The 27,407-nt window shown below is 37.5% G+C and overlaps 2 protein-coding genes across 12 annotated transcripts; one reads left to right on the top strand and one right to left on the bottom strand.

Annotated features, from left to right (window-relative positions):
- Positions 1-494: 494 nt before the first annotated feature.
- On the bottom strand, positions 495-26,051 carry LOC114880563 (septin-7). Of its 10 annotated transcripts, none has more exons than XM_029196692.2 (13): positions 25,974-26,051; positions 25,657-25,780; positions 21,651-21,652; positions 17,662-18,087; positions 8,027-8,492; positions 6,752-6,959; positions 6,411-6,663; positions 6,133-6,322; positions 5,863-6,028; positions 5,352-5,393; positions 4,555-4,690; positions 4,311-4,474; positions 1,926-3,304 (listed from the first exon to the last, which is right to left on the bottom strand). In XM_029196692.2, exons 2-13 carry the CDS (start codon positions 25,667-25,669, stop codon positions 3,145-3,147), a joined length of 2,226 nt encoding a protein of 741 aa, XP_029052525.2. In that variant the 5' UTR covers positions 25,670-25,780; positions 25,974-26,051; the 3' UTR covers positions 1,926-3,144. The 10 variants fall into 10 exon arrangements, with proteins under 10 accessions (XP_029052526.2, XP_029052527.2, XP_029052525.2 ...); XM_029196696.2 differs by having other exon boundaries at positions 17,662-18,083; XM_029196693.2 differs by lacking the exons at positions 1,926-3,304; positions 21,651-21,652; positions 25,657-25,780; positions 25,974-26,051 and adding exons at positions 495-1,038; positions 20,504-21,408.
- Positions 25,812-27,181, top strand: LOC114880570 (lysophospholipase-like protein 1). 2 transcript variants are annotated; one of them, XM_029196714.2, is made up of 5 exons: positions 25,812-26,066; positions 26,195-26,287; positions 26,350-26,474; positions 26,556-26,816; positions 26,893-27,181. In XM_029196714.2, exons 2-5 carry the CDS (start codon positions 26,209-26,211, stop codon positions 27,112-27,114), a joined length of 687 nt encoding a protein of 228 aa, XP_029052547.1. In that variant the 5' UTR covers positions 25,812-26,066; positions 26,195-26,208; the 3' UTR covers positions 27,115-27,181. The 2 variants fall into 2 exon arrangements, with proteins under 2 accessions (XP_029052547.1, XP_029052546.1); XM_029196713.2 differs by lacking the exon at positions 25,812-26,066 and having other exon boundaries at positions 26,074-26,287.
- The last annotated feature ends 226 nt before the right edge of the window (positions 27,182-27,407 follow it).

Raw genomic sequence — 27,407 nt, 5'->3', positions numbered from 1 at the left:
GAGTTGTTGAACGAAAAATCAATTACAAATAATATATTTTCGGTATTGTTTTTCCTCGTGTCTTCTAATTGATTCATTATTACGTTACCCGCGTTAAGCGAATAACGAAAAGAAAACATGATTGATGTAAAAAAAAAATTTTTGTACAATTTTTTTTTGTTTTCAGACATAATTTTATAATTAAGTGCACTAATCTTTAATCGCTTATTTAACGACGCCTCGAACGCGATACGAAAGAATATTTAAACATTGATAAAATTTATTGCTATCTCTAGACACAGAGATTCTTCTCGCCTAATTAGGTCGATAAATGTATCGCATGTTTCATTTTTATGTGTACAATTTTCGTAGAAAGAGGTTCTTATTCTTTATAATGCGATCCCGCAACAGTGCTCAAATTTACAGCACACATAATTTTACAAGATTAAGTCAAATTATGCTAGTATAATTTTCTTGTATATTAATAATAGGAAGCGCAAAGAAGCACAGGCGAGAACACGATTGAAGAAACACTCTTTCACCTCACTCATGAAACTGTGAGGTTTATGCATTGTCAAATGAGGAAGTCGTACAAACGTGGAGCGATATACACAGTATACACATCAACCGCGTAATTTAAGCAACACATATTCATTTCTTGTCTTTTGATTCATTAACCGATCGCCTGAACTACACTCTTAATCTTTAAATGATTACAAAAGCGTATTATTATGAAATTCAAAAATCATAAAATATATTTCATCGAGTACTGTACATATCAGTCATAATGATATCGATATAAATCAATGTTAAATTATTAAAGTAGAAAAATTAGATTTGGAGTAGTTCAGGAGATTACTAGTAAATTTATTAAATGCAAATACTTTTCATTAATTTCTTTTCAATTTTTCTTAAAACGATCACACGTCTGATATGATCATTTTTAAGAAGAATCGTTGCTTACTGCATCAAGAAATGTTTACTCTTCATGTCGTCGTTCTGGAGTCGAGTTAGAAGAGTCCTTTCTTCTTATTCTTCTTATCCTTACCATCAACGGTCCTGAAAAGAATGATAGTGTCAGTAGAAAAAATCGCTGTATTACAATTATTAGATGGCAGCATAACTTACAGTGTGAATGATTTACAAGTTGTAATTATTTATTGCCTTAGATTTTGCAACCTTTTAATAAAGAATTATTGATGATATCCCATACGCTACCATCTGGTTATTCAAAGTACAAATGCATTACAACTAACTATACAATTTCATTAAATACACTTATTTCTTTGTTAATCATATGTATGCATTAAATGTTATTATATAACGTTTAAGATTTTATCAATTTTACTATGTAAAACATGAAGAATAATGTGTACATCCATTTGTAACTGTTGAATAAATATAACTATGTAAAAAATCAAGTCATGCCAGAATTCATGCTTTCAGAAATATACTTTCATGAGCCACGACCATCAAGCCGCATGCTTTTTCGGTGTTAATGTGTTCTATATTTGTTGTACAGAATTTCAGAATATCTTAAGATTTTCTCTTTGTTTTTGACAAATATCTATACACAATTGTTATATCTGTAATAACTATTTGTTGCAGAAAGTAAATTAAAGCGATATTGTATATTTTTAGTACTGAAACATTTGATACAAAAAAACAGTAATTTCTATTATGATGTACATACAATTCTGATGACCATGTTAGATATATATATATACAAAATTTATAAAAATAAGTGTAATGACGTATAATATACAAAGAAAAAGCGTAACGTTGAAAAAATGCTAATGAAAAATTACGTTCGTGTTGCGTTGTATGGTTTAAAGCTTCCTATATGTATATTAAAATAAACGAACGGTATTTTTCTAACATTTATCGATATTTCTTAACACGCATATATTCGTAAACAGGCTAAAAAATGAAGGCGACGAAAATGGTTAGTAAATGTTGTAGAAAAGCATTACATTTATTTGCGAACAAAATTTAATGATGAAATTAACAATATTATTTGTGAATAATTATTACTGGTCGTGTATAATATTACCCCTTATCAAGCTGTCTCACAAACTCTCAACTCAACTTGTTCCCAAGAATCATGTCTAGAAAAGAGATGCTAAATTTACAATGTAAAGGGAATGTCAAGACGTACGAACTGGAATGTTTCAATGAAATAAAAAGGAAAAAGAAACGGACAGCTTGCTCAGAGTTTACAATAGCTTTCCATAATACTTTACCAAGTGTGATTGTTACTTGAGTTCATACAAGGGATTATGTATGAGTGTAACGCTTGTTGCAGTAAATATGTGAGTGTAACATATGTTCTAGTAAATATAAAAAACAGTGATATAGGAATATAAAGAGTTCTTGCGTTTTCTATCTTTACATAAAGTTTATCAAATTTTGTGCCAAAAATATGCCCCTCTAAAATACATTTATATAGGGCTAATGTAACGTCACTATTGAAATTCTTTTTTTTGATATCAATATCTCTCTTTTTATTCTTTAATCTAAAGCATAGATTCTCTTACAACATACACTCTACTCTTTTTTTTCATTTTTAAATTAGGAATCATTGCCTATTAAACGATAGTCGGTTTGATATGCAACTTTTTGTTTTGTTCAATAAATGAATAAGCAGTAATTGCAATAATGATAATTGTGAATATTAATAATCGGTTTCGAACTAACGGTAGCTCTTTACTTCATCACTGACGACGTATGATCTTAACTACTGTTTAAGAATTATTCATCTTTTTCATCGGCGAACCACGGAAACGAAATGAAATATAAGTATGTAACGAGAATATCTGCTACTTACACAATAACCGAAATATCTAATACTTTTCACAAACAATCGAAAATGGTGTAGCTACTATCTTAATAGGCGTTTGTAATTGTTGAACATAAGTAATCAAAAAAGAGAGAAACAAAAAGAAAAAACTAACAGTAAAGATACACAAAACGATGTGTAATAATATCTTTTTCAGTTAACGAGTACGTAGCATAGTCGTATGTTAAATCGGTGATAAAAAAAAAAAAAAAAATCACGCATCAAATGAATAAAAATGAGATCGATGTTAAGATTGGAAAATTTAGTCCTTGGACACAGCGACGTAGAAACATTTGTAAGTAAATGTAGATAGATTCTACAATCTACTAAGGATGCTCGGGATGTTGTATGACAAGCTGTATCTGTGTAGGGCTGTCTTGAGGTGATTTGAAACTGGTGTGACGGCGTAGGAGACTTCCTATCCCTCGGGACCCCCTCAATGTACCCCCGCCACCGCCAGATCCCTCGGAAGACACTGATCCCGTCCTAAATTAAGGACACCCCGATATGGTATACACACAACAAACAAACAAGCGCAAGCATGACATTACATTCGTCCGTAAAGCTTTCTTAAATAATAATAATACTTGTGCACTTCTCACATTGCATAACATTCGGTGCTAATTTTAGCTAAACGTTCGAAAAAGAAAAAAAAAACATTTTTGTGAGATGTTTTATGATTTTAGCTTTACGTAAATGTGGTGCACATTTAACAAAAATGACATAACATTTAAAGTACTTAAATGCTCCGAATGATCATTTAAAATGAAACGAGAGATATGGAAATACATTCGTAACGAGAACTCAAAGGATACAGCAGGAATATTTTAGAACATTACATTTGTATACAGACTCGGGGTTCGTATTTTTGGAAAAAAAAAAATAAAACTGTTAATTAATTAACTTTAAATAAGATGAAATTATCATATTGTTTACTGAATCACACTGAATTAATATTCAACGAATAAATGTTGAATTAACGTCAATTAAGTTCAGAAGAATAATTACGCTGAACATGCTTATTAATAATTATTAGTAATTTCCTGCTATTAGACTAAACTACATGAAACAGCTTCTACGCAATTTTGTTTCATTTTTCAAAACTTGTACTACTTAATGATCATCAAAATATTAGTAGCATTAAATTGTAATAAAATACAATTATGTTATAAGCTGAAGTACAAACGCCTTTATCGCGCTTCTTTAGCTAAAACGATTTTTTAAAGCAAGGATTTAAGCATTTTGAAATTATTTGTAACAAATAAATAACAAATTAATCTATATACAGTTTATTGAAGCAATACGTCTATTTCCTTAAATCCTTAAATTTTTAAAATACCTTTCTAATCGTGCAAGAAGCAGTTTTATTTTTTGATATATATGTATATATATATATGTGTATATCCTTTTACATAAAGAGAAATGTATAAAACCATAATTATAAGATATAAACAATGAAAAACAGATCTTTTATTACTTAAATGATACTTACTCTTTTGAATTCGCTTCTAGACTGCGCCTACGTAATTCTTCGATACTGTGTCCAGTCTGTTGTTCCCATGCCAACTTTTCAGCTTCAAACGCTCGCCTCTTGTCTTCTAATTCACGCACCTGCTGCTCCAAAGAACGCCGCATCTGTTCATGCCTTCTTTGCAACTATAAACAAAGTTTATTTTCTATTAAAATAATTTCTACACTTAAGTAAATTCATATCTACGCATAGCAATAGTGCTCACGTCTGCTTCCGAATCTTTAAGCTTTTGTTTCTTTTCTCTGACTTTCATTTCAAATACTTGTTCCATATCGATTTCCATTTTCTTCATTTTATTATCATGTTCTCTCTTCTCTTCTTCTAACTGAGCCAGCGGATTCCTATAAAATACGTAAAAATTGTTCAGAATCTAAATAATCACAATACGCAAAGATAAACACCTTGTACAAATTTTTGTTACTACATTTTACACTGCGTTTTTGGAGGGATGCTCTATTTACATATATGGATAATTCTAAAATGAAAATACAATTTTTGTTCTGACTGTGGATTTAATAGGGAAATAATATATTGTTGAGGCTAACAGTGGGAGAAATATTCAATGAGAGAGACATTAGTATGAAGTGTATACTAAAAGCAAGCAGATTTATATAACGTATCTAATAATACTAAAACAATTAGCAAAAATATTTTTCAAAAAATGTAATGCAATCTACTTACACAAACGAAATATTCAATTAGAAGATTATCAGAGGGTTCACTATTAATACTTAAACAAATGTTATGCGATTAATATACTTAGATTATACAGTGTAATGCTTTTCCTACGCAAATTAAATTACTATAATGTTGTCTTTGTGTATCCTACTGAATTTGAATAGTTTAAGTATGTTTGATTTATTAGCGAAGTGAACCCCCCTTTTAACTAAAAAAAGAAAACAAGAAATGCATCTAAAACTAATGCTCAGTAAATAGAAACTGAACAAGGCTTGTGCACACAAAACTATATTTACACGATCCCGGCCTTATTAAAAGACTTACCACACCGTCATGAAACTGTTCATCACTCCTGGGGGGCACAAACTAACCAATAAGAAATTAGCATTAAAATTCAAGTTAAGAATGTACTATTAAAAAATTGTATTTTCAGAATCACTTTTGCTTCTATACTAGTATTAATTTAAACTATAACACGTCTTAACAACTTTGCTGATTTTATTTAATTTTAAAATATGACCTATAAAAGGTAATCTTTACCTTTAATAGTTTGCATGCACAAGCTTTTTTAACATTTTTTATAATGAAAATAAATCAGTAATCTACAAGCATTTATATTTGCATTGAAGAAAAAAAGAAAAATGGAAAAGAAAATCGATATAATTTTCCTGCTTTATGGGACGTTTATGTATTGTAGTACGTTAGATCGTTTTGTCTCTTATTCTCTTTTGATTCCTAACTTGAAATTAATAAAATACTCATTTTTTAATAGTCTTACATAAAGACAATTAAGGTATATGTTTTTTTTTGTATTTAACTAACAAAATACACTTACTTATTGGAAACTTTTGTTGGCTTTCCATCTACTCCAACGCCCGCCAATGTGCGACATCGGAAATTCTCATAATGTACATTATTTGTAACGTCTTTCAAATCTTGCAAATGCGTTCTAATCACCATATTTCGTAGGGCTATGAAATCGCAATGTTCCAAATTCTCCACTAAACAATTGAAAATAAAAAGAAGCATTGATTTCCTCCAAAATTTGACACAAAAATCAATACCTAAAGTGATATCAGATTATCGAATTATAAGAAATCCGCACCTTCAGCGATGCCCCATGGATATTTTCTTCCACGTACTTTCCTTCCATCTTGTTCGACCACGGTATTTGCGCCCACCACCGCAAACGGTACTCTATCTCTAAGAACTTTATGCAAATTATTTTCCTCTTCATCTTTCGCTTCTGGGAATTTGTAAATTTCAATCTTATGTTGCGCTATCTCATTCAGTATCTATAAAGAAAATAGTCCAGAGACATGTAGCATCATATTGTATGCTTCTTATCGATCATTTCTTGCGTTTTAACTTATGAACATGTACCTGTTTTTTAAAATGAGCACATTCGTCTGGCGTCATTGTGTCAGCCTTCGCGATTACGGGTATGATGTTTACTTTGTCATGAAGACGTTGCATGAACTCGACGTCCAACGGCTTCAAACCATGACCCGAGGGTGCAACGAAGTAGAGACAACAGTGTACTCGACTGTCTGAGATCTGCCGTCTCACTACACGAGACTCGGCGTTAAGGAACTCCTCGTATTTTGATTCGATATACTCGATCACTGGTACCCAGCTAAAATAAAGACACTCGTCTAATTAAAATATGTATACGGTGTATAATAGATTATAATAATCCTGAGAAAGTATAACGAATAAATTACCAATTGCTGTTGTCGACTGCATCACCAAATCCAGGTGTATCAACGACCGTCAACGTCAGATTGACGCCGTTCTCTTTCAATAATACTTTGCTAGTCTCTACGGCTACGGTTTTTTTAACCCTAAGACTAGGACCAGGATACTCGGCACTGTATATATCGGAGAGGAACATTGAATTGATTAAAGTTGATTTTCCTAATCCTGACTCACCTAAACAAACATATAAAATAGAAGAGAATAAATACACTGATAATTAAGAAGCGAACAGTTAAAGAAGATTAATAGAAGATTTTCAGGCTTAGCTGCGCGTCTTTGCCGAGGAACTACCAAATACCAAACAGTACCCTGACCTTTTGGTTCGCGTACCTTGAACTGGCTAAAGTGCCGCGCCTTTTCACTCTCAAGGACAAGCGTTTCAATTGCTCTATTTACGGACAAATGACTCTGTTTATACCAGTACTAATAATAGTATCACCCCTTCTGTACTTTTGAATTTCAAGCTTTCGTTTCGACCATGCAGTTATGTCGCCGACAGTTTTCCATACCGATTGAAATTTTCTTATTACAGAATAATCATCGATAAACGATTATACAATACGTTAATGTTAAAAACTGAGTAATATTAAGTTTATCGAGAGCAAAGGAAAAATGACAACCGCTGCTACTTGAAAACAACCCTGATCCAGTCGGGTGAAAGAGCGTTGTGCACGTGTTAAGCAGATGGAGGTTCATAAGGCAATATCCTTGACGAAATTGAAATATCAAGCAAAGAAACGAATCTCTTTGTCTCTCTATCTGGAGAACAGGACAAACGGCTATTGTACGTTCATTTGTACAATGGACGTTAATAAAGGGAGACATAAAAGGTCGTGGCATGCATTTTTTATGCCCCATTTGCGAAAATAAATTCGTTTCAGGGTGAATAGAGTACCGTTTCTCTGATTATTATAACGGACATTAAATCTACTTTTGTGTATTTAGGGAAAATCAGAAAAAATACCACTAGGAAGCAACTATCAAATATTTAGAGGGAATAGAAACTAGATAAATTGAATGTAACCTGTTCTAAATCAATTGATCGCTCGAGGCCAACGAGGAACAAAACCCTCTGCCATAAACCGTTTAACTACTATGTCAGTTTATCTGTTATCTTTATAGCGGGGGAGAAGTAGCCCTGAGCGGTCAATTGATTTTGAACAAAGAACGGTAAAGTGAACACGAATTTGAACGGTAAAGCAGTTGGAATAGAGTAGCGAATAGCGATGAAACTAACTAACCGACGACCATTAGAGTAAAATCAAAGCCCTTCTTAACGGCCTTTCTATAGACTTGATTTGGTAGATTCGCGAATCCTACGTATCCATCGAGTTCTTTTGGTTTAGTCAATGGCGTTGATCGTGGATGATGGAGGACAGTAGCCTCTTTGTTGTTATCGCTCCTGTTCGACTCCCGTTTATTGCTGTCCTCCGATGCATCGTTTTGATTCAAAATCCCCGTGGACGGATATAATCGTGGCTTCGAGGTAGGCGCCGTCGATGTGACACTGGTGTACACGGTCGAAGAGGCTGGCGGTGCTGTATTAGGCGAGGCGAGAGTCGTGGTCGTCGTGGCTGTCGTTGATGACGTGCTCACCGACGGTGGAACCTGTGACGGTGGTTGAGGCGGTGGTACCGACGGTACAGACGGCGATGATATTATTCCAGTATTGTCGCCTTTGAAGAACAGCTCGCGCTTCGCCTGTATCTGAAAATAACACACGTATATGTATACATGTTGTATAATTTTTGTCAACGTAATGTCGAAAAAAAAAGAAAGAAAAAGAAAAAGAACCGATATCGTCGCCGCGCAATTACGGTTAAATCACTGAGATGATTATAATTTGCAACATCAGAAATTTCCACCTGAATGCCGTTATGGATAAGTACGTGTCGGAAAATATCCTCTGGTTCGGGAACGAGAAAATTCTCTAACCAACGAGAAATATTCAATCCATGTCAATAACTAACCGTTTAGCGTGCAAAAATATCCCTAGATCTGTGCTGGAGATATGTAAATGCAATCGATCCGATCTTCTCTTTCTTTACCCCATTGGCCTCCTTTTGTTTTTAATTGAATCGTAAATAGGAAAAGCTACCCGTTTTAACGCAACTGCAGTGATTGTCATGTACTTTTTTTTTCTTTTTATTTTGTACCTAAGAGAAACGTGTAGCCTGAAGAGGTGAATAAATACGTACAGAAACACAAGGAAGGTAAAAGATAACGCCGCATCGCGGAGCAACGGTTTGCTTTCCTTACGATCGATATGGTTTTACATATAACACCGGCAACGGGCTATGGTCAGCTTCGAATGGCGCAGTGTCTTACGAACTTCCGGCCGGAAGTGGTCGCTGTCCAAACTAGTAAATACAGATCACGGTATCGTTGACAACTCGAAGAACATAACCTACATGAAATACGGGATTAGCAACAGATGGACCAAAGGAGGAGTTACCCGCCATTTGCCTTTGCTCTTCGAAGAACCCTGGGGGAACTTACAGAGATCTAGGGAGATACTTGGGAGAGCGTAGTGGCATTTCTTTCCCTACGCTTCCTTTTGTAGTTTGAAGCACAAGATTTTATCCCTATTTTCAGCCTATTAATCTCAATATCACGTTAAATCATGTAAAAAACACTCGCTTACGAAAAAAAAAAGAATTGTTACATTTCGTCTAGCGGAGTTTCGCGAACGGTACTGAAAAGAACTCGTTCGTAACAGTTTTCGTTTGAAGCGCGAAGCTTTTTACGATCTTGCCGTATTCCGCGGCGTCAAAGAGAGGCACTCTGGTAGCTAGACGACTTAAAAAAAAAAAAAGGAAAAAAAATTAAAGGGGGAAGAAAAAATTTTCTAGTCCACGGTTTAATGTCTGAATATAGTGAAAGAACACGTACAGAGAATCATAATGCGCTACGGTATTCCGTTACAATCCAATGGTATCGTGGTCATTGTGGCGTTGAATATAAATTGAATAGCTGGTTCGATCTCATTAGGGAGCGATGATACGCGCGTAAGGTCAAGGCGGAAACGTACAACAGGCCAGAGATTTTCTATATCGAGTTTCATTTCCTATTACCAATCGATCGATAATATGCGCTTACATATTTACACGTTCGTGTCGTTTACACGCGTCGCGTAATATCGCGTAACATTGGTTGCTCGTTAAAGGAGCTCGCAGTTTCTCGATTTACCAAGCGCGTCGGGAGAGAAGCTTTCTAACCTCGAAAGTGTCGCGCGGAAACAGTTTCGGTTGAAATGCTTTGCTTACAGAAGCGGCGCAGAGTCAACGAACGAACGATTGCACTTTAAAGGTGTTTTACACGTACCCGGTGTCAACGACAACGTGAAACTGTACGCAACCGTATCCTGCTAAAAATGAACTAACCTATATATTATCCGTAGTTTGAAATGTACTTTTTTGGAAAGTACGAGGGAAAAGGTACACGAGTGAAAGAGAGAGAGAAAATTCGTTAGAAGTTAACGCTACGTTTCTCGACTCGATAAAATGAAAGCAGAAACCTTGCAAGCTTTGTAGGGTTATTCTATAAAATCCACAAAGCAAACAAGAAAATATCAGACACGGGTATTTGGTGGAAGCTAAAAATATACAGCATGGTCAAACTAGTTTGGTATACGTTGAGCGAAGAGTGGATGTTGGATATATCCGAGAGAATGATTTTGAAGGAATAAAAATTTCGTGGGAACGTTGATTATGGAAACCGTCTTTTATTTACGGTACAATCCAACAGCGCATACATTGCATCGGGCGAATCCGAGAAGCAAAGAGACTCGGTCGAACCGAGTTCACCATCGTGGAACAGAAACCGGTCCAGTGCACGTAAGATTGCATAGCGAGACACAGCCTCGTTTCGAAGTCCCTTGAGAGATCTAAAAAGGAAGAGGTATATACGGTGGACGCATCGTGACAATTTACCCGTGCGACTGACTTCCTCTCATAAAATCTCCAGACTCCTTGGCTAGAAACACGGAACAATGGAAAATCAAAGAAGCCTCTCGGCATGTAAGAATCTTCCAACATGCTACTCTGCCTCTTTTCTCTGTTATGTCCATTAACGAGGATGATGAACTTTCGAGTGAACCGAAATCGAAAATCTGGCAAACCCGAGGATGAAATTTTGCAACTTTAGGGGGGCAGTTAAATAGTATTGTACGAAAGGACTAATAATATCCTGGGTTCCAGGACAACGTTGAGAAGTTTGTACATAAGTTTGCCATTAATTAAGAGTTTACCAACTGCCTTTTATGCGAGAATTTCAGAGGCTGTATAAAAGCCAGAAGCCACTCGTACTGAAGAGGTTCGGAACAAAAGGACTCGGAAGGGGAGAAAGAAACGGTTTGTACTCCTTTCTAGGGGAATCGACCGAATCGATTATTCCATGATTATTGTGAAAACTATTGAAGCATGCTCCAATTCGACTTCGGATCGTGCGCGTTGTTAATATGTTATTAACCCTTTCGCTTAGGCGGACTTGCTCGCGAATGCGCTGTCTAACGCATGGTTAAAAAATAAAAATAACAAAATAATAATCTCGTAATATAAAATAAAATAGAAATTGGCAACTATAGAAATAACAATGTAACAATATTCTGCTCTACCAAAGCTAAAAACGTTGTTAGTAGCGAAAGGGTTAAAATTTCACAATACTACTAATGCCCTGATTTTTACTTGAGTATACATATATACCTATGAAAGAAATTTTCGAGCGGAAAAAAAGCGCTTTATAATGAGCGAGCAGCATCGCTGAGACGAGATCACCTCGAGTGAGTTGTCTTTTGCACTTAAATTTCTAACTAGCATGCATCGTCAGCTGAAAGCAGCTTAGCCTCGAGGGGAATTGCATTTTATCAGATTTATCCCTTAGTTTTACATACAACCTTTTGATTTATCCCCGGAATATATTGTAACAACAAAGAGGGTAAACGCCGTGAAACTTTTTAAACGCAACTTTCATAGCTTTTCAGCTTTAAATACAAGTACGGAGTATGAGAGAGGGCGGAAAAGATCTGGTGCTCGTTGCACAAGACGACAATTATTTATCCTGTACGCCTGTAGTAAACGCGAGACGCCAGAACGATCCTCCGCAGAAGTTTCGAATATCCGTCGACGTTATTTTTAGCGGTTGCTGCGGTTGAAACGCATTTTTTCGAATCTCGTAATTTGTAATACAGATCTTCGCGTGTATATGGAAGAAGTTACCGCGACACGTAACAGCGGAGAAAAATACGGTACAAAAATGAGAGAAAGAACGAACTAAAACCGAAGAACAAACCCGAGTTAAATTAAAAAAAGAAAGAGATACAAACATAATAATCATCGTGTTAAAACGATAATTAAGCGTTGCTCGAATTAATTGTACGCGCGCACAGCGACCATTTCCATTTCGTTCTTTCCTCTCCTGAGATTCCATTGAAAATGCAAAGCCGAGAACTGATATCGTAGACGCAATGAAACCTTAAAGGCCGTCTGAATGGGAGTGCAGATGGCTTCCGTGATCACAGAACACCTGTCGTATTCTTTTACAAAGGTGCAGATAGCAGAAGAACGGCATTAAATCAACCGACGCTAACGATTTTTTCTCTGAAACAGATGTTCACCGTGTTAAGACACATGTTAACTAACCATTTAGAATGGTTAGAAGCATTACAGATAATTTATTCGAATTATCATTAATTTCGATAACGAGATTAATATCGCTAGAGTTCGAACGTTATTAAAAGGAGCAAAGAGGGATCGTATCCCGGAACATGATAATATTCCAACTATTCCGTTGATTTCCCTGGGGGAAAACTGGCGTTATTTTTCCCCTGGAATGAAAAAAAACCGCTGGTTCATAGAAAAGAACTCGGAATTCGAGTGCGCGATATCGATCGCCTAGTTCTTTCCTGATTATTCGGCACAGGTGAGCGGGGCAAAGGACCTTGCGCCGATGCTTGTTTAAACAGAGAGATAGTCGATTGCCGGTTATCAGAAACAGCTGCATAATTTGTTGATAAAATTCATGCAGCATGTCGCTTCTGCAACAAGCTCCAAAACATGTGTAACAAGTTATCAGCTGCTTAACCTTCTCGTTACTAACGGTGACTGTAATCACCCAATAGATTTTCATCTATTTTTTATTCTAATCAATCTGGGATTATTAATATTTATATCGATCATAAAATAATTTACTCCAGCAGAATATTATTACATTGTTATCTCTATGGTTGCCGATTTCTTGTATTTAATTTCTATTTTGTTATTTTTATTTTTTAAGTGCGTCTGCGTTAGGATTGCCCCGGAACGAAAATTAGCGAAAAGATAAATAATTTTACGTCTCTTTCCGAGCCGTTTCACGGAGCATGGACAACGTAGCATCGTTCACTCAAGTCTCGAGTCTTAAGTCACAAGAAGAGAAGAATGTTTCTATTATACCGATACGGCATTGTATTCTAAAAGCTTCATGCACGTCACGCATTCGTAAACGAGACAAAAGAGACACTAGCACTCTCCGTGCTAGAACTCTATGCGTAACGTATTCGATAATGCGTTCGCGTGAAAAAATCCCGGCCTTATGATCGACTCAACGATTCCATTAGCGTCGTTGGTATGCAACAACGAGTGTTGTAACGCGTACATATTATGCATAAGACAGATTAGATACGTTATAAATTTGTCATCATCCTTCCGTGTAACCGCGATTAATTTCAGCCTATTTATAAATGATGTCATTTAAAATGACACAAACATAAATGAAAATCACGTAAGCTTAAAAAATAATTAAAGACCGGGAAAAAGGGGTTGGCGAAAACGAAATATACTTCTCCAGGGAATGAAACTTTTAAGGTGTGTACATTGTACGCGAAAAGAACATAAATAACTACTTAAACCGTCTACCACGTGGCAGACTCGACTTTGATCTATTTTAAAGCTGCTGTTTTGTTAACAATCCACGAAAGAAAGTATTCTTTACCGAACGAAGATACAACTGGCAGCAATGAAATCCAATAGTAATTTCATCGAAAGAGATAACGTCCGGTAGTGTAGAGGGCGAAATTTAATTAACAACCAAGGGAAAATAACGAACTAATTGAAAGTCGTGTAATAGGTGGAGGGGAAGAAATACTTGACGTTTCCACGACGACGGGAGGCATGGAAATTTATTCGACGCCACGATAAACGTGCATCAAGAACTCGCCAAAAGGGTAGGATCGATTCAACTAGGAAATTTAAAAGCGACCGACGGGAATTTATGTATCTGTGGCAACGACAGCCGTTCCACAGCTGTCGCAACTGGTTTCGCGTGAACTTCAATACCGAGGCAGAGGTAATTCAGAATTCATCGTACGGTAAGAATTCACCGCGAATTAAACGGCAGCCGCCGTATACTCTATACCATAGAGTCGGCGCATAACGCTATAAATCTGGGGCACTGAAGGTAAGGCAAGGTAAAAGTGGTAACAATAAAAGTGGTAATTACACGCGACACTCTGTACATACGCGTGACATTAAGATTTACGAGCATCAACTCTTAACAACTTGGACAATTCGCGTCTTACTGATAAAGAACACTCGCTAATTACACGCATCGCCGATTTCAATGGTAAGGTTCACATTTTTACTCGTGTCTAATAGTAACAGGATTATTCTATCGAATAAAAATACGAAGCTGAAGTGGAAATGACCCTGGCACTTCCATCTATTGATCTTTTCCCCTGTACGGTAGTTCTAATGAATCCTTCGGGAGTTCCTTCAACTCCCATGCGTTTCGATCCAACTTATAAAATGTATGTTTTCGTGGAATATTCCCATTTATTCGTATTAACCCTTTCCTCCACGGAGACACATATACGTATCACCTTTCGCTCTTCCGCTTTTTAGCTCTGAAATATTTTTATACTCAAAATTTCACAGCATTAGCGATATTTTCTATATCTTTAATCTGCCATTTTGAATTTTTACTCCAAAAATCCCTTATACAAAAATTCGTGCACGAAAGGGTTAAATATGAAACGTTAATTCTCTTCGATTGTTCAGATGGTTTCAGCAGTTACTTGAAAGAAAATGAAAAATATCGTTATATTGCTTGAAACAAATGTGAAAATATCGTTGTTCCTCGAACAGCGACTCGACGCGTAACCCAATTCGCGCGAAACTCGCCTCGGTAAAGGCTGCATCTTGCAGAGGATCGTGTTCGCGTGTCCTCGACCCGGACACATCTCCGTAATTAAGGTTGTTTCGTAAGGGCGAAACGCCTTAGTGAAATTCTACCATCAAGACGCTGTGTCTCGCACGTGCCAGCACAACGTCTCGGTTAATTATCTTCAATTAACGCCGACTACCCAAGAGTCGAACGCTCTAAACGAGTCAAGCAGCGAAATCGAGTATCCTGACGATTCGAGGAAAAAATTGAACGGTTATAACCGATCATATTTTTCCGGAGTTTTTCTCCCCCCCGTATCTCCATCTTTCCCCTTTCGTTCGTTTCATTCAAGTTGCCGCTCGTTGCTATTGTAAAACGGCATACGAGTAGGTTGAAACGCTTTTTAAGCAGTTATGTACACACATACCACGTATTTGGCTGAAGGGGTAGAAAACACCACAGAACGGTGGAACGCGAATGTTGTTTGGAAAAAAACAGGGTGAAAAAAGTGGGACGCGGCCTGCTTTTCTGAAAGGGTACTTTGTTGCGTTGGGTGGGCGGGTTTCCCCTTCAGTTCCACGGAATCGCACCAGGGTCATTCGTATGCATTTACACGCTAAGGTTCGTCCTCGTGTTTCTTTAACGAAACCTAAACCCGTTCCACCAGGTGTTCATTGAATAAAAATCGAGTAATGACCATGCTCGATCTCTACCAGTTTCATTCTTTCAACGAACCTAGCCAACATCTACATCTTGGTCAGCTGAAATACAAGAATTTTAAACTTCAGTGTTCGTTATCAAATATTACAGTATTGCCTCGAAATAAGCAACTCGCGATTCGGTTCATATTCTGAGGTAGAAAATAACAAGTTCGATAAAACTTCTTTAACGGGTCGCATTGATCAAAGACAGAACAGTGATCTCATTTAAGATCGGTCGTGCTCACGGAAGTCATAAATTTCAATTTTATCGAACGCAGCCGGAGTAACTCGTTCGTTTTTCTTGGAACCAGAGTCGAATTCTTTGTATTTGACCGACGAATGAGAAGTATATCGAAAATTATCATCATAATGAGTTGAATTAAAAGAAAAAAGATTATCTATTTGATAACATCGAAACGTAAGCGACGAGTATCTAAAAACCGTACGCTCGATCGTTTAAAGTCGAACGATAAGGGTGACGCGTTCGATTAAAACCCTGTTCGAATATGTATCTCTTGGTTATTCGGTGAGTCACGGATTGCTGTGTATTTTTCTATCTATAACGAGGGTAGGACCCTCGAACGGAACCACCCCGTAGTTACACGAGGCAAGCTTTTCGACGAAACATACTATATATACGGGGGGTGACCATGTGCACTCTCAGTGATTCTCAAATTCGTACGATCATCGGTTCCCTTCGTTCCGGGCAGAAAATTGAATTCTTCAAAACAGAAAACAACAACTGTTGAGAACTAAAATAACGTAAGGTTGTGGTGGTTTGAAGAATTGAAAGCCGCGTATACTCAACGTAAAAGAGAGCTGACGAGAGAATTAAAAGCTGAGTCTCGCGCGAAAGCCCATGGAAACGAAGATAAGAACCCTGCCATATGTTCCTCCATCGCTCTCTGCTGTGCATCTCGCTAACAAATCCTCTCATTCTTTCATACGCACTGACAGAGAGACTGACAGAGGGTGAACTCACCATGTGTTTACGACAGAGATTCTCATCCGCGAAAACATAGATTTAAATGGACACTTTCGCTAATAAATGCCCATATAAATTCACTAGTAAATGTGTACAATTACTGAATCAACGCGTTTAATGTGACAATACTTGGGTAAATAAAACTTTACCCGTATAGATTTTTTTAAAAGTTATCTATACCGAATAAAATTTGTAAATTATTAGATGTACAAATTAATTCTTAATTAATATTTTTAATTTGAATATTTTCTCGCGGTTTTGAACATTTGAAAAGTGACAAGACAACATAGTAACAATAAAAATTATTTCAATAATTGGAATTATTATAGCTCTTTAAAAATAAATCTTTAATTAAAATAAAGAAAAGGCAACGAATTAATTTGTACACCTAATAGTATAGTTTTTTGTAAGAGTACGTTTCGTAAGAGTAATTAGTAGACGATATCGGTCCGATTAGAATTTGTTGTTTTTCTGGACCGCCATGATTGGAGCAGACTCGATCCCCCTCGTGAGTCATCGGCAGCTTTCTCACGGAGCCACGAGAACGAAGTAAACGGAACGATCACGTGGTTCTTTATGCGGGCTCCTCGAGTGTCGAGACGAGCGACCTCCAGTGTGTCACGAGTATAAAATTTGATTCTTCGAGAGTAAGGATTGAATTACCGAGTCACGAGATACAGGGAAGGTGAAAATAGGAAGATGGTTACATGGAATAAAAATCATGTTACTTCGATCAATATAAAATAATAAATCCTCTCGTTGTTACAGTTTCCGAGTTTACGGTTCATCGATCTTCCCGTAATTAAACCTTATTCGTTTGTCGCTTTTATAGAGTTATCGATTTTAGATTTACCGGGAAGCTCCTCGACGACACCTGAGGTTAGAAGTTCTACGACCGGGCTCGTTAAACGTATCGGGTTAAGTAGATCGATAGAAATAATTTTTGAATGTATCCCATAGAAATTGAAATTGCCTGCTAATTCGTACCAGAATATTTACGGTAACCTAATGAATCATCACTCGGCGAAAAAGGAAAAATTCACAGGCTTACCGACGTAGCATCGCCGTTCGCCTTTTCCCCGTCCAGTATCCTCTGCCTGAGGGCAATTCTATCGAGGCTCGCCAGTCTGTAACTACCTCCGACTTCGCGATCTCTATTCAATCGGTCGGTCGTGCCGCTGCCATTGGAGCCGGCGTTAAAGCTGGACGTGTATTTCGGCAACGTTGGTGGTGGCACTTGACGCGGTTTCTCACGGTTCAACATCGAATTACTGCTGTACAAAAACGACGAATTGTTCGATACGGTCCTAGCGGACGAGGAGACGCTGATCGAAGTCTTTATGCCGTTACTCTGTGTGCCGGCGGAACCGTTTTGGTTTTCAGTCGACATTTCCACGATGTCGCCTGATTCTTCCTTGCCACCAATTCTCTTCTCCTCTCTTCCCTTCCCTTCAGCTTCTACGTATCTTGATCCTGTCTATCGTCAAGTAAATTGATATCATGTTTTCTTCCTTTTTTATTTTTATTTTTTCAAACAAGTAGTTGTTAGGTTTAACGAATGGAGTAAACGAAAGCGATGCAACGCGCTTTTCTTCGGTACATCGTGAATAATTCATGTAAACGTAACAGTTGTAATTAATACGCGAAAGCAAACAAGAGGTTCGATGTAAGAAAAAAGAACGGGCGTGTCTACCGTACAAGGCGTTCTTTCGTTTGTAACAGACAAAAATATGTCATGCAGTTACCTTTATGGTTCGATTATCGGTTTCTGCGACCCCGAGGAAACTGTTGCTCTGTATTCGAACTTTGAGATATTAACTCGAGACGCATCGAAGAAAGAACAAAGCTTTATGCGGCTACGACTTTACAGAAAGTAACGGTGAACTGTGTTAATAAACTCGAAGAATTAAATGCTATTTAATTACCAAGGACCAGATTGTTTGAACGAAACAATCACAGCTATACAAAAAAAAAAAAGAAAGCATACGAAAACAATGGATTTAGCACGTAAACTAAAATCTCTTGAGACGCAACGGTGTTGTTTGGTTTGTACGCGAAAGCCATGATTTGCCCTTGGAAACGCCTTCGTTACACAGGATCAACAGAAACCATATCACGGTCATAGACACCGATGATAGGGTTTACGAATGAACGCACAATTCGTTCGCGCAAAAGCACATGCACGCGTTAAAGGATTAATTGCTCGGAAGAAAACAATGAGTACTCACTACGCTTTACGCGATATATCTGTCAGAGTCCGTGGAAAAAATTTCCGTATCCGTGTGTATAACAGCACTTTCGTGTAAGAAGGGGATATATATCACGAAGAGAGGGTAAGAAAAATGAGCAAAAGAGGGAAGAGAAAGAGAGAAATCGTGCATCGGTTAGCACTGCGTGGGCTCATGAACGCCGGTTCTGTTGGTGATTCACGCTGTCGGCAAACCGGCCGAACGTGGCCACGTTCACTCTCACTTTTCTCTGCATTGTTTCATTATCGACTGGACCTCTGTACGAAACTGGAGGAAAAAAAACTGAACACGACGTTATTCTTCGTTCCGCCGATCGCCGAGTTAACAGAAAAGAAAACAATGAGAGGGGAAAAAAGTTAAACGACCTCTGGCCAAACACGCACACTATGCACCCACGCCCGCACGCGCGACTTCTACGCACACACAAGCTTCGCTAACAAAGGTTGACGAGCGACGACGGACCGACGCGAACCCTACGGACGACTCGGATATACTGCGGTGCCCGAACCAACGACCACGCCTGGCGCAGCTACCGCCAGGAGTGGGGGGAAAATCTACTACGCTACCGCTCGTGCTCGACGGATAACCAACGAGGTTGCCTCTCTTATCTGCGCATGTGTTTCACGGAATAGCGTCGACCAATCGGAAGCCGCCGTACGAGCATCTTGGCGGATGAGCGAACATATTGTTCTCGGTATACAGTTCGGTCAGTGTTTCAACGAAGCCGACGAATCGTATTGTTCAAAACTACTTTTCTCTACATTTCAAACGAACATGTACAGCGTGCTGCACGCACGAATGCAACTGCTTTGTTATTATATTTGATCGTTAATTTTGTCCTGGAATAACTTTTTGAAATAAACGTAAAATAATATGGACGATTTTTAATTCTCTTCGAGCACTTTGGTATAATAAATAAATTTCATGATAAGGAAAACATTAAAAATGTCCTTTTTTTTTAACAATAATTGAAACAACCGCTAAGTGTCACTACTCTTATTTACCTACCGAGAGATGATTTTCAGCCGTGGTGGCGCTACGTGTTTAATATAAAATTATCCCTCGAAAAATGCGCGGAAATATATTTTGAAATTAAAAGAACAATAGATACGCGTTTCAATGAATATTTTACTTTTCACGAATTAAATTACGCGTTACTTTCTTTCATAATTTCAACATTAGGTACACGATCAATTTTGTATGAAAAAATAACAGAAATATTCTTGACAAGAAGATGCGATTTTCCAGGCAAAATGGAATGTGCGTTAATGCAGGTGGCGTTTGCAAATGCAACGATACACGTAAGCTTAATAGTTCGATGCTCTTATTAGCTCGGAGTCCAATTAAGGCCACAATGATACTCCAAGTATTCTGCTACGTACTTCCTAGTGTCGCGATAGAATACCAAGCACGACACCAGGGGGAAGAGAACGCGATCATTGACACCGTAAAAAAAATCAAGTTGCACAACAAGATGTAGATCATTCTTGCCACATAACACTAGACGGAACTTTTCTTTTTATCTTAATTAATCAACGCGAGACGGTACAACATTTAACCCCATAGTTGAACAGAAGCAAGTAGATATTCTCTATTAGAGAATTAAAGTGAACGCAGAAAAATATATTTAGATAACATAACTACCTGTTGAGAGGAATTGGCCAGCTGGCTATTATATCTGGCAAGAACCGCTGGGTTCAGGCGACGTCGCGACGCTGCCGGGGTTGACATTTTAACGATCCTACGTTTATTTTATTAATCACACCAGTGTTCAGAACTCGCACTCGCGACACGATCCTCGATCATCGATCAAGTCCCGCCACCTTGTTTGACGTCAGTTACGTTTTCGGCTACCGCTTCGTAAAGTATTGATATCGACGTTTAAACAGACCGGTACACGTTCCACTCGCTAATTCCAATCGATATTTAATCGGATCACGTTTAATCGTCCAACGGGACCATCACGAAAACTATCTTCTTCGAATAATCAGTACGTTATTTGTTTTCATTGCAAAGATAGTTAAACTTTCAGATACACGGGTGGATCTTTATCGTGCGAAAATTTTTACTACGCTCGGTTATCGGTCGTTATCGCGAATCTCTTGATTCTAAGGATCTTATCGCATCGATTGTGTTATTAAACCGTACACCTCGTGTGTTTCTTACACTTCAGTCGGACAACAATATCGATCACGATGCGAAATGAATCATCGTGTATCATTCAACGTTAATCCAAGTATCGCAATTTTTCTTCGAACGCTATTAGACAGGAGAAAAATGTCGTGTATCGCGTAGGTGTACAAATATATTATTTAAGTAGCGGCGTCTCCGAGATATCAAAGAAAGTATACTCGGAAGCACCTCCACTTGTGTTGGAAAAGACTCGTGGTTATAATAAATTGTTTAAAAAAGTGGATAGTTCCGTGCGCGTTATTTCTAACGAACTTATGATATATAATAAATCACGTAAAAAATATCGTTTAGGATAACGGAAGAGAACGGTAGTTCCGGTGTCGCGGAGCCGTGGTACGCCCACCGGAGGATGGTACGAGTTTTCGTCGTATTTCCTGTTGAAATTACCGTCGAAATTACCGATCGAACGAAATCACGGCACAACGAAGGGAATGAAAATGAGAAAATAAGCCTCGGTTGTGTGTAAGCTGATCCACATGCCTTCGAAGCGACGAATCAACGCACGTTCACGATATATTTAAGTATTGCGAACACGGTCCGCGCTTCCACGCGTGTCACACGACAATCGGAATGTGACTAGCCTTATCAGAAAACTTACCGCTGCCGTGATGCCCGAAGTGACCGTGGTGGTTGTGACGTTCTCGTCGTCGTCGTCGTCGTCGTCGTCGTCGTCGTAGTCGTCGTCGTAGTCACCGACAGCGTTGTTGCAACGGACATCGTCATCGTTATGGTAGTAACGTTTATCGTGGAACATGCGGTCGTCCAACATCCGCGTAAAACCGGAAACAGAAGAACGAGAGGCGAGAGAAGGTTGGGACACGGTTAAAGGAGATAAGAAAAAGGAGCAAGGATACAGATGGAAGATAGGGGATCATTTTTGTTACTTCACTATCAGACATTTCGTTTTAGTTTATTTAACACTAAAACTACCGAACTGATCAAAATCACTGGTTTCCAGTTTCTCATTTTAAATTATACATTTTATCGAGGTATTTTTGTTCAAACGTTTGCTGGCTGTTATCGAGCTAACGAATGAATTATTAAATTATGTTTCATCCTTTACTTATTTAGAAACCAACGTCGGTGGTTCTAGTGTTAAACCAAGATGTTAAAAAATCACCGAAAATTATAATTACACAGCATAGCCATTGGTATAGCGAGGAAACTATTATATTACGTACGGACAGCTTATTGGGTAACGAGGTCATTCGATTAGGTTGATTCTCTAATTATGTTAATCAACGCCTCGGCAAATTGGAACGTTAGCACAATTGTTCCATCTGATTATAATGAAACGTTAACGAACCAATTAAAAAACGCGTCTCAAACGAAAAAAAAATTAAATTATGTATGAATCGAATGAACGGAATCAAAGACGATGAGAAAGAGTATTCATAAATAAATGTTAAGGAGGTCGCTTACGTGCATTCTGTGGGATAAATACCACGGTGGACGTTTCCATTTCGATCATGAACACTAGGTATCGCTATCAAACTTTTTCTTCGGTTGGTCGAACGTTCGTTGGAATCGCGAGAACCGCGAGACGAGAGCAAAGCCAGGACCGAAAATAGATATCGCAAAAAGTAGAGAACCGCGAAAATTCCTCTGTCGGATCTTAGGTATCGTTGAATTCCCTTCGTACTCGTTGGGATACCAAAGAATTATTCGATTAATCGAAAACAATTAACACTTTATCTACCGGAGGCCTATTAATAAGCTTTTCGACAGTATTGGCTGTTGAAGAGAAACCAATCGATAATCTTTCGATTATTATAAATTCACGGATAACCCAGTTGAAATAGTGAAAGCTGGATATACTTCAATTAAGAGGAAATTGAAAAGAAAGGTTGCACCTTTGAATCTTTAGTTATTGTTAATTATAAGGTGTTAATTACAATTAAAATCGATTAAAAGCAACAAACTGAAATTCGAAATGAAATACTGTGTATCTGCAACAAGTTTTCGCATTATTTTGAAAAAGAGGTAAAATCGTGATTGATCGGATCGATCGGTGTTATTATAATAAGCCGCAGAGGTATCGGTATATCGGATGTTTTTCACCTTAATCGACAGATCGAGTAGCGGTGAGATGACCGCGATAGAGAACCAAGATTCCTAAGGTTTCTCAGTGCAACAAAAGCGGCGGAAAACTTGAAATTGGATTACGAAGAAGAGGCTGGCTGTTCGTTGATCGCGTTTTCTGGCCAGCCGGCTGGAATGAAAACCTCTGGAAATTCCAGCTTTGCCGATCAAATGACGAGTTCCATGAGGAATACCTTGGAAAAGAGTTTTTATTTTTCCTTTCGACCTATCAATTTATTCGATCGTTCGCCGAATCAGAGAACGAGCAGAGTTCGTATCGAATACGCGATCGATTCGTTAGGTTGTTGCATGTCGCTTAACCGATTTTCAACGTGAAAACATGACATAAAGGTATCACGAAATAGCACGGGTGTTACACCAATTTGAAGGTCCGAGTTTGAAGAAAGTGATCGGGTTAAACTTTTACAAGATCAACGATCCGCGACTCATTAAATCCTCCGATTCACCCTTCGAATCAGTACGTATACACGTAATAACGTTTCAGTTACGGGTTAAAACGACCCTGCATTCGTTTGCCACGTCAGTTCCAGACGCACTCGTCTCCGAAGAACTGCACAATGCACTCGAGTATCCACCGTACGAAGAAAACTGAACGAATCGCAGGAAAGAGAGGAATGCGATAAATTTTTGGTGCGGGGAAACGATCGGCGATCGGTCGATAACTTGGCGTGGTTTACACGTCGAATACAGAAAGTGTACTAAAATGTTGACGAGACTCGCTCACGGTTCACGATCGACTCTCGAGCCTGCCGCGTGTTTCACATGCCGACGAAGAAGTGCTCGACTGTTCCGAGCGCGAGACAATTATAATGTTAAACACTACGGCCTCTGCTCCCCCCTTTCTTTCTTTCTTCCTTTCTTTCTTTCTTTCTTTTTTTCCTTTCTTTCCTTCTTTCTATTTTATGGCCTGTGCACCGTTTCTAAGATGCCCTGGCTCTTGCCCCGTCAATCAGTCATCGAACTTTCAGTACGACACGCAACGCGCACTGAAATTCGATTCTACTCGATGATTATTCCTTTTTGCTAGTCGATCGCTACCCAATCGAGGCGAAACTGTACTAATTTTCAAAATTCAAATCGAATGAAATCTCGTTTCATCGCACTCGTGACTCGACGATGCAGTACTATCGAGCTATCGATCGTTTCGATTCAAATTGCTCGAACTTATCGATTGTTTTTATCTACAGAGACACGCGTTCGATTATTCGATTCGGAGACAAAGAAAAGTTGAGACACTTTTAAATTGTACAATGTAACTGTTCGTTTAATTGTACGTTTAGCTCGGAGGTTAAATGATTGCACGATAAAGCAAGTTTGGAATGCGCCACGAGCGAACAAGTGGCCATTATTTTCTTTCTTTTCTCTTCTTTTTCGCTAGTTCCGCGATCGTTTTACCTACTTACGCGAATCGAGATAAATATTTAAATCTTTCCTATCTTTAAATTGTACGATGTTAGAAAATAAACGATCACACCTCTTTGGTAGGAAAGAAGACAATCTGGGATGATGGTACTCGTTATTGCGTTACTCGTAAGATCAGTGTATACGTGACAGATATGATTTCACCGACCCGTGTAGAATAATAGTTTACTATTACACGAGTAAAGAAAACGAGCCGGTTGAGAACATCGTGTTATTAAAATGATGAATAATATATACATATGTATGTTCATGTTTGCACTGAATGTATGCACGGATGGAAATAAAGTATCTACATCAACCCTCGAAAAATGTTTGTTCTGATTTTTTCCGGTTTAACTCGTAATGACAATTTACACCGTGCTATTTAGGCCACTTGTATACGTCTGAATAAGTGGTGGTGCTAAGCGAGAGGAAACATAACTTTTCAAGCTGCGCCGTACGAGTGGCATGTATACGATATCGTACAACAAAAGTCATAGTAAAATTATGGAAAATCGTCGACCTCCCTAAGAAAATAAAAAGTCCGGAAGTAGTTTGAACTTTAACAGATAACGTAATATCTACTTATGTACTTACTTATATGTATACATATATGCTCGAAATCAGGATTAAATCATTGTCACAATATCCTTATCTAACTATTTGCAGTAACATGAAATCATTTGCTGTCGTACGATTTGTAGATAAACGTTACGGTGTATCGAATTTCGTAGAATGTTTTCATGAAATCATGCTTGACAGGTCGTGGGTGAATAATACAAAGCGTACGACCAAACAAAAAGTGACAGAAATTTTCCATGAATAATACATATATTGAAAGATGACAAGACTCGTGTAAGTCTGATTATTCAAGGGCATATAGGTAAATCAAAAATGGAGTTCAAACGATTTAACTTATTAAATTAAAACGAACGAGACTGTTTCATAGAATAGTTGGTAGGTTAGGTCGGCTGCCGTATTGACCGGGCAGTTACGGCGCTGTGTATTGACGCAAAAATTTGGCGCCCTCAAAATGGTTGTCCGTACGAACCATCGAATTTCCATCTTTCTTCTATACCGAATAAAATTTTCTGACTTACCACTTCTCTGCATTGTTCCGCCAGGTCGTTACGATTCATTAAACATAACTCGACTAGTCGAACAGCACGATAAGAATTTTAGCAGAATACCACCGGCGTATCCATTGACGCCGACACCAATACCCTGTCAACACGACCAAGCATTAGTGACTTAACCCAGCCGTACTGTCTCTCTGGCATGCGTTTTCAAATCATCTCGAAGAAAGTCGAATGAAAATCGAGACATGCGTGCGCAGAAATGTGGTTATGTTACCCAGTTGCGCTATGACTTTTGACAATGATATAAATAATTATAATAGCTCTAGATATTTATATACCTTTTATTCTTCATAAGAATATTAATGCTTCGGAATCATCTTTAGATAACAGCCGGGAGACGATATTCATATAGGAACCTGTAATTTGTAAAGGTTGGACATTTTGCTTATCGCAATGACGACGATTTTGCCACATTTTGCTTATCTGTAGTCACTGCTTATCGATAAGAACAATATGTATAAAAATTATATCCATACTTTTATTTGCTTTTATTTAATAGTTTACGGGGAAGCAATGAATCATATTACTGCAATAAATGTAGTAAAAGCTACTAGAAGACATAGTGGCACATTATTTTTTTTTCATGGTTCAGGTAAATTATTTAATATGATTGAAATAACTTCTTGTCATGTAATTTTTATATATCTGTTACAGGATCTTCTGGGGATGATATAAAAAAATGGATTGATACATTGAACAAGGGAGAACTAAATTTTCCACACATCAAAATTATTTATCCTACTGCACCTGCTCAACCTTATACACCTAATAATGGAACGGTATTACTTCCATCTGTTAATTTGAAACAATACAAAAAGTATAGATTAACAGTAATTTATGTAAAGTAATTACCATTTCAGCTTAGCAATGTATGGTATGATCGTGCAAATATATCTATCAATGCTCCTGAAATGGTAGAATCAGTGGATTCTATGTGTAAAACTATACAGGAGTTAATTAATAAAGAAGTTTCTAATGGAATTCCACATGATAGAATTGCTGTTGCTGGTTTTTCAATGGGTGGAGGACTATCATTATATTTATCATATAAATACATATCATCTTTGGCTGGTTGTTGTGCCATGTCTAGTTTCATTAATAAAAATTCCATGGTATACAAGGTAAACACGCGATGATAATCCTTTTATTTAAAATTAAGATATTTAATACTTATGTTCATTTGTATATATAATGTAGCATTTGAAAGAGAGTCCAAAAATACATACACCGCTTCTACAATTCCATGGCAATGCTGATGCATTCATTCCAATAAAATGGGGAGAAGAAACTTCCAACAATTTAAAAGAATTTGGAGTAAATGTTCAATTTGTGCCATTAAATAATGTAGATCACGAATTAGATGCGACTGAAATAAAATCCTTTAAGGAATGGCTGTTAAACATTTTACCAGAAAATTGAAAATTTCTGGTAATAGATGTAAAATATTGTAATAAATATTTTTGTTAAATAAATGAATTTTAATCAAGCATACATGAACATCTTTTTCGTGTAATATTTAATAACCCGACATATATATGTAAATAAAATTTTATGTTATTTTCTTTTCAATAACATATAGTAAAATATAAATAAATGAAGAAAGTATAATCTATAAAGTGAAATAAGTAGAATGATAATTGCTCCTACCCTACAGACAAGGGGTGGGAAAGCAAACAAGCGCCACCGAGGAGACCACCGACGAATCGTTGGCC

This window comes from Osmia bicornis, chromosome 15 (genome assembly GCF_907164935.1).
Source record: "Osmia bicornis bicornis chromosome 15, iOsmBic2.1, whole genome shotgun sequence".
Lineage (NCBI taxonomy): Eukaryota > Metazoa > Arthropoda > Insecta > Hymenoptera > Megachilidae > Osmia > Osmia bicornis.
Note: the sequence above shows the minus strand (reverse complement) of the source record. Positions and strands in the feature narration are given on the sequence as shown.

Excerpts from the sequence above, each read along its gene's own strand:
- LOC114880563 (XM_029196689.2), bottom strand. The coding sequence starts at position 20,590 with ATGTCAACCCCGGCAGCGTCGCGACGTCGCCTGAACCCAGCGGTTCTT. Across the intron at positions 6,664-6,751 it reads GCAGTCGACAACAGCAATTG|CTGGGTACCAGTGATCGAGT; the intron begins GTAATTTATTCG and ends TCTTTATTTTAG. Across the intron at positions 6,323-6,410 it reads GTGCTCATTTTAAAAAACAG|ATACTGAATGAGATAGCGCA; the intron begins GTACATGTTCAT and ends TTTTCTTTATAG.
- LOC114880570 (XM_029196713.2), top strand. The coding sequence starts at position 26,149 with ATGTATAAAAATTATATCCATACTTTTATTTGCTTTTATTTAATAGTT. Across the intron at positions 26,288-26,349 it reads ATTTTTTTTTCATGGTTCAG|GATCTTCTGGGGATGATATA; the intron begins GTAAATTATTTA and ends TATCTGTTACAG. Across the intron at positions 26,475-26,555 it reads ATACACCTAATAATGGAACG|CTTAGCAATGTATGGTATGA; the intron begins GTATTACTTCCA and ends TTACCATTTCAG.